The following is a 7,359-nucleotide window of genomic DNA, read 5'->3' as shown; positions in this document are numbered from 1 at the left end:
CTCCCTGAGCCCTCTCTACTGCCTTGGTCTCCGGCTCCTGACCAGTTCCCTGGCCCTTTGCTTTTTCTTTTCCCCTCCAAAGGTCCAGGTAGTGCCTTTCCCAAAAAGCTTTTTAATGACAGGCCCACACACCTGTCTAGGCTCCCCCACCCTCACTGCCTCAGCATCCCAGAGCTGGAAGGGACCCCAGAAGCCAGCTGCTCTGACCAAGAATCCCCTTGACCCCTCCCTGGTCAGTGGTGGTCCGGCTGCTGCCCGACGACCTCCAAGGAGGAGGAGCTCCTTCCTTAGGCGGCAGCCTTATCTGCTTCAGAGGAGCCCTGAAGGTGAGGGGCTCTTCATGCCGTGAAGCCTAGATCAGCCTCTTAGTGACTCCCACCCCCTGTTTCCTGTTCTACCCCCAAGACCAAACACAGGAAGATGAAAGAACGCCTCTTTCCCAAGCCGGATCTTCAAGTCCTGGAATTCAGTGAGGGGATGCTCCCTAAGGCTTCTCTTGTCCAAGATAAACACCCCCAGCCCCTTCAACCTGTCCTTGGATGGCAGGGTTTTAAGAGCCTGGGACCCAGGGGGGGGGGGGGGGGGGGAAGGAAGGAAGGAGGGAGGGAGAGAGAGAGAGAGACAGAGAGGCAGAGAGTCAGAGACAGACACAGGCAGAGACAGACAGACAGAGAAGCGGAAGCTGTAGACGGAGTATTTGGAGAGCTGAGCTGCTCCCAGTAGGCAGTCAGAGTCATTCGAATAGAGATTGAAGGCAATTTTTTTTTTTTTATTCCAATGAGCTGTTCCTTTTCTCTAGAGGAAGGCAGCCCATTTCCGTCTGGACCTCAGTTGCCTTTTCTGCTCATGACAAAGAGCTGTCGATTGGACCATCTCTAAAAATCCCTTCCATAGCCCTAAAACCTCTGAGACCAAGGCTCAGATCAGGGACTCATCCTCCAGGACCGAGTACTTTCAGAAAACCCTTTGAGGAGAGAAGGCACCTCAGAGAAAGGCCTCCTAATCGGCCCTCAGGCAGCCCTCCTTTCTCCTCTGCCCTCCCTGCCTTTCCTGCTGGGGCCCTTAGCCCAGGCAAACCTAATGTGGAAACGCAGGAGGACCCAGGACTCTGCCCTTTGGACCTTTTGCAATCTTCTGTGAACTTCTTATCCCAGTTAGCTCAGTGGCTGAGAACTATATAAGGACAGCTCCAAATGAGGGGGCTCACTTCCGCCAGTGGGCAGCCAGCAGGAGGGGAAGGCAGTGAGCATCCCGCCAGCCAGCCAGCCAAAGGGGACTTGAGAGCCGGGTTCGGGAGCTCCCGGGAGGCCCCCTCCGCAGCGGGCCACCATGGGTCCCTGGGGCACCCTCCTGCTTCTGCTGCTGCTCCTGGGTGGCAGCTCTTCCCGTAAGTGCTGGGCTCCTGGGCGTGGGCGCTGGGCCATGGACTGAGTAGAAACCTGTGGGATCTGATCTGGAGAAAGAAAGAAACTCCTCCAGATGTTTGATTCGCAGGCCAAAGAGCCCAAGCAAAGGCCTCAGTGTCCTGTTTCTAGGTGGGTGGGTTGGGGATGAGCTGTTTTCCCTTCTCTGTGGCCCCCTGGCACAATGATGATGCCAGAGGCAACCCTCCAAAGGTGGGGAGCCTTTCTGCTAAGGCTTGGGGCCCCGGGATTGGGAGGGAACAATTCCCAGGGTGGCAGGGTGAGTGACAAGGAGCCCTGGGGATTCCTCCTGAGAGCTGGCAGGCAGCTTAGCTCCAGGCGCTGGAGGGGTGGGTGTCCAGGCAGGAGCCTTGCCTCAATGGGCACTGATGTCCAGGACCCCCTGGAGAGCAACAAGTGCAGCTCAGCCAGGAAACAGACTGCTTGCAGAGGACATCCTAGTTTGGAGAGTTGGCAAGATCAGGGAGGCCAGCCTGGTACACTTTGGGGCAAGGGCGGGGAGCCTGCAGGAAATGGGATTAGGGTCCTGGTTGTGGCAGTCACAGATTCCCCATAGCGCATTTCTCTTCTTTCTTTCCAGAAGAGGAGGGGGCAGAAAACCAGAGCCCAACCTGTCCAAGTAAGTCACCGGAGAGCCTGGTGCTGGGGGTGGAGAAGTGGGATTTGGGCTGCCCTGGGTGACAATGGCCCAGGCCCAGGGAGCTCAGGGCCCCAGTTTCCCCCTTGGGCTCCCGGGGTTGAGCCCCAGGGGTTCCCTCCCCCATCAGCCCTGGAAAGTCAACATTGTGTTGCTGTGTGGGTGGGCTAATTAATCATTGATCAGCCCTGCTCCTGAGGGAAGGTCAGACTGGCCCTCCACCCCCACCTGGGCTGTCCTGAGCTGTTTGCTTGTCCCATCCTGTCCCTCCTCCCACCCCTGGGGCTCCCAGGGGCCTTTGGAGTCTGGCTCTGGGCGGCCAGCCTTAGTCAAATAATGAGGGTCACCTTCCTTTGGTAGGGCCCTGGCGACACCTGCTGGCCATACCCACCCTCTGCCCGCAGCCGGGCCAGCTTGGGCACTGGCAGATGTTGGCCAGGCCGTTTGCTAGGCGCCCTGACCTCCCCATAGCCTGCCACTGGCCCTGAGGCCAGGCCCTCCTGGGCTGCCCGGCTTCAGCATGCTCAGCCACCCTGTAACTGAGGTCTTCAGGTTTGTGAGTAGAGGGGTTCTGTACCCACAGAGGAGCTGTGCTCACAAGGATTCCTGGGCCCAGGACTCTGCCACTGGCCCAGCCAGGACAGGCACTCCCCAGCCTTGGATCTCCACCAAGCTTGGAAACGCTCATGAGGATCTCATGTTCTGAGCGTCCAGTCCTCTCTCCCCTCTTCCATCAGCAGGAAGACTTAGTTTGCGAGGCCAGGGCACCATTAGTGAGGGTGCAGAAGGAAGCCCAGTCTGGGGGCCCCTGGGCCTCCCAGCTCCTCAGGGTCACCAGCAGCCCTCAGAGCCCTGCTAATACCTGTCTTCTCCTCTCAGGAGATACTACCCGCTTCAAGCACCTCAGAAAATATGTATACAACTATGAAGCCGAGAGTGCCAACAGCGTGGCTGGCACTGCAGACTCTCACAGTGCCACCAGAATCAACTGCAAGGTCTGTAGCCCCCAGGAGTGCCAAGGGAGAGGCCTCCATCCCCCAGGGCCCTGTGCCAGGCCAGAGGGAGGTGCATCCTTAGGGGGCAGTGGGCACTTCCAGGCCAGGGTCCAGCCCAGGGCCCTGTGCCCACACAGGAGGGATGTGCAACCTCAGGGGGCAGTGGTCACTTCCAGGTCGGCATCCCCAGGCTGCTTCCCCATCAGGAGGGACAGGCCTTTGTCAGTCAGTCATCAGCCAGTCTTTGTATCTCCAGCTCTTAGCACAGAACTAGGCACACAGGGGGCACTGACTATCTGCCCGCCTGCAGAGTGACCTGTCTAGGAAAGCTCCTGCTGAATCCTTTTGTCTCATTGCAGTGGGGGAGGCAGGGGCAGATGGGGGAGATGCTCTGAGGCAGCCCAGCTGGGAGGAGTTTGGGGGGCAGGCAGAAGAAGCATTTTGTATGCTCTGCCCGAGGCCCCTCACCAGCTCTGGGGGGTCTCAAGGGTCTGTTGGAGCTGGTATTTGTTGTTGTCCCAGAGATTTTAGGGTGAATCTCGAGTCCTGAAGGCTGATGTTGGGTTTGGATTGTGAGGAAGGGTACAGGCTGGGGCACAGAATGGAGACCTCCCCCTTCTTTAGCATTTTAAGCAGAGAATGTCTCCCACCTTTGTGGGGGCCCCGGAGCTGGGAGCCTCCTCTGTCTGAGCTGGCTGCTTCCCCCATTCCCTCCCTGCTCTCCCGGGAGCTCTGGAAGGGCCAGCCTGGGTTTGGGCTGTCTCTGCTTCTCTCCCAGCGAGGCCCGGCAGGAGCCCAGGGCAGGAGCTGAAGATGTGAGTGGAGCCCAGCAGCATTCATAATGTGCTGAGCTTTTTGTGGCTTTAAAAACCATTGAAACCATCAAAACCATTTGTTCATTTGCTGCCATGCTGGCTGTCCTACCGGGCCTAAGGAACACTGAGTTCCCTGTCTCTGCAAGTCTTCAAAAGAAAGCTGGAAGGTGGTAGGTTAGTGTAGGATTATGACACTTTGGGCAGGGAGGGGTGAAAGGCATGACCTAGAAATTCCCTCCCCCTCTGCGACGCCATTAGCAAACCCTAGACACTGAGGGATGCAGAGACAGACAAGAGATAACCCTGCCCTCACAAAGCTTCCAGTCTGGGAAGGAAGGAAAAGGAGGCATATGAATGAGCAGGTGGGAAAGGCCCCTGTAAGGTGGGAGAATCTGGCTGAGGAAGGGTCCCCTCTGGCCTGGGGTAATCAGGGAGGGCCTCCTGCCTGAGGGCCTGAAAGGCTGCAGAGAAAGGCAGGGGAAAGAGGACACAGCCAGAGGCGTGCAGGAGGCCGCTGAGAGGGGCGGGCTAGTGGAGACCACGTGTGGGAGGCGCCGCGGAGGAGGCCGAGGACAGGGCGGGCGGTTGGATTGGGAATGTCATGTCTTGGGGAGGAGGAGGCAGGTAGGGATGGAGGCGGAGCTTGTGTGAAGGCCATTCAGCAGGCCCTCTCATCTCCCGGGGCCCCTGACTCCGGGAACAAGGTAGGCTTAGACATGCTCAGCAGGGAGGAAACTGCAGGGTTTGTTTACTGCCAAGGGGGCAGGGGGCAGAGTGCTCCCTCAGGAGAACTTTGGGGTTCTGCCTCTCTTTCCCACAGATGCCCCCTGGCAACCTCCCGGGCTGGGCCAAACGGACCAATCGCCTCATGCCCATTCTTGGGAGTAACTGTCAGTCAGTCAATCGACAAACGTCGGAGGCTCCACCCGCAATCCTTGGGGAGGCTTGGTGTGGCTGCAGCAGGGACCAAAGCTTGTGATTGGCTCGTGAGCCCCAGCAAGGCAGGACAGGGAGGCGTTTCCCCAGCACTTCAGCCCCTCTGGGGGGCAGTGATGGCCTTGGTGCAGATGAGGAAACCGAAGCTGCCAGGGCCGCGGGCGCTCTCTGAGTTCCCCGGGTGGGTGCCGGGCTGTGCCGAGCCACTCACGGGGGTCTCTGCTTCCAGGTGGAGCTGGAGGTCCCCCAGCTGTGCAGGTTCATCCTGAAGATGAGCCAGTGCACCCTGAAGGAGGTGTACGGCTTCGACCCAGATGGCAAAGCCCTGCTGAGGAAGACCAAGAACTCGGACGAATTCGCCGCCGCCATGGCCAGGTGAGGAGCTGAGAACGCGCTCCCTTCGGCCGGGCTGGGCCGGCCCTGGCAGCAGCTGGCAGCCTGGAGGGGCCCCGAACGGGACTGGCGATGGACCACGTGGCCAGTCTCTGCCCAGTGCCCACGAGGAGCTGGAGGCCCGGGGAGGGAAGGGGGTCCCCTGGGAAAGGAGCGGAGGCAGGACCGGAACGCGTCTCCGCGGGCACCGAGCCCTGCCATGGCTGTCTCTCCTTGGGGCAGGGACCAGCTCCGGCTCAGCATCCCCGATGGGAAGCAGGTGCTCCTGTACCCCGAGAAGGGGGAGCCGGCACACATTCTCAACATCAAGAGAGGCGTGGTCTCTGCGCTGCTGGTGCCCATGGACACAGAGGAGGACCAGCGGCTGCTGACCCTGGTGAGCATGCCATCCGGCAGAGCGGTCACCATGCAGATAGGGTTGGCCAGGCCCTTTACAGGTTACCTCATGGGAGCCTCGAATTGACCCATTTTACAGCTGAGGAAACTGAGGCAGAGATAAAAGTGACTTGCCCCAGGTCACACAGCTGAGCAGATTTGAACTCAGGTCTTCCTGACTCCAGGCTCTCTGCGTGCTGTGCCACCTAGCTGCCCTATCATGTGCCTAACACCATGCTGGCAGGATACCCACTGCCCAAGCCAAATGGGGAATTTGAAAGAAAACCAGTGTCTGGTGGCTCCCAATCCAGAGGCCACAGCGTCCTCTTGTCCTAATCCTGACCTCCCTCCTCACTGCCCTGGCCCTGGCCCTGGAGAGGGAGGAGCTGGGCCGCCTCCTGGCCTGCAGACAGCCCTGCCTCTAAGATCCCTCTGAGCAGAGGGATGGAGCATCCCCACCTTGAGATGTCAGAGCAGAGAGGGGTCTGGGACTCAGGAGAGCAGCCTTCCCTCTTAAAACAGCACTCATTTCCAAAAAACTGAAATGGTTTCAAAAACTGAGAATTTTCTGAAAATATTCATTATGATGCTGACCCAGGTGGTGGCCCCTGGGAGCCACCCTCTCACTCTTGCTGGGCAGGGAGTCTTCCCACCTCGTTGCTGCTCCCCTCCTGCCCCAGGGGCCACCGTGGGCACTGACCCCCAATGTGCTTCCTCCTCTCCTGCCCAGGACACCGTGTATGGGAACTGCTCCAGTGACGTCACAGTCCGGGCAAGGAAAGGAAATGTTGCAACCGAAATATTGATCAACAGAAACCTGGAAAAATGTGATGGATTCAAGCCCATCAGCAAGGCTGCAAGTCCAATTGCCCTCATCAAAGGCCTGGTGAGTGCTTGTCCTCGTAGGTCCTTGGGGTCCAGAGTCATGGTCAATAAAACTTTCAAACCTCAGACCTGGGAGGGGTCTCACCAAGGCCCCCGAGGCCCAGAGAGGGGAAGGCACTGGTCCAGGGCCACACTGTGGGATTAGGACGCCCAGCTGCTACCTGCCAGCCCAGGGCTCTCTGCATAGGGATCAGGGCCTTTGCAGGCATCAGACAGCGATGCCCACTGGCCCTGAGAGGAGGTGGGCAGCCGTGTCTGGGTCTCAAGGAGGAGGCTGACCCCACCCTCCAGCAGAGAGACTGTGATTGAGCCTCTCCTTTAATGCCACCCCCCCCCACACACACACACACACACACTACCTCCCATGGGCCTGAGCCACTGACCCGGACCCAGCCCCAGGGCCATTCTGTCTAGCAGCCCAGCATCCTCAGGACTTCATCAACCCGGTCTTGGGAATTGACTCACCCCTTCTCGACCCATTTCTGAGCATTGATTCTCTGTAAACATCTGTCTGGGCCTCAGGCAGCAAAAGCCTCATGTGCCCCCCCCAGAGATGTTGTCCCTTGGCTGGGAAAGGGCAGCCAAGCTTCGGTGATGACCCCTTGGCCACGGCTTGTTCTCCTGCTGTCAAGTCTACCTAGGTTTCTGTTGCTCTGTGTCTTGGTGGTTTCCCAACTAGAATGTAAGCTCCCAGGGGGCAGAGGCTGCTTCATTCCCAGCTTTGTTTCCTACGGCCTAGCCATGTCCAGCACATAGTCTGAATGAGCAAATGAATGAAGAAGGAAGGAGTGAGTGAATGAAGAAATGAATGAATGAACGAAGAAGGAAGGAGTGAGTGAATGAAGAAATGAATGAACAAAGGAATGAACGAAGTAGTAAGCATTGACTATGCTCGCAGA

General features: G+C 58.5%; 1 protein-coding gene across 2 annotated transcripts in view; it reads left to right on the top strand.

Moving 5' to 3' along the window:
* The first annotated feature begins 1,224 nt into the window (after positions 1-1,224).
* LOC114053886 (apolipoprotein B-100-like) overlaps positions 1,225-7,359 on the top strand; it is a 41,492-nt gene continuing 35,357 nt past the window's right edge. The window contains exons 1-6 of one of the 2 annotated variants that reach the window (XM_027877005.1): positions 1,225-1,387; positions 2,008-2,043; positions 2,941-3,056; positions 5,037-5,182; positions 5,423-5,576; positions 6,306-6,461. In XM_027877005.1, coding sequence (XP_027732806.1) covers positions 1,330-1,387; positions 2,008-2,043; positions 2,941-3,056; positions 5,037-5,182; positions 5,423-5,576; positions 6,306-6,461 — 666 coding nt within the window. In that variant the 5' untranslated portion in view covers positions 1,225-1,329. Of the gene's footprint in view, positions 1,388-2,004; positions 2,044-2,940; positions 3,057-5,036; positions 5,183-5,422; positions 5,577-6,305; positions 6,462-7,359 lie in introns of both variants that reach the window. The other variant, XM_027876997.1, reaches the window with a different exon arrangement.

Source organism: Vombatus ursinus, unplaced genomic scaffold, assembly GCF_900497805.2.
Source record: "Vombatus ursinus unplaced genomic scaffold, bare-nosed wombat genome assembly UNPS02004184.1, whole genome shotgun sequence".
NCBI classification, from domain to species: domain Eukaryota; kingdom Metazoa; phylum Chordata; class Mammalia; order Diprotodontia; family Vombatidae; genus Vombatus; species Vombatus ursinus.
This window is presented reverse-complemented; position numbering and strand designations above follow the sequence as displayed.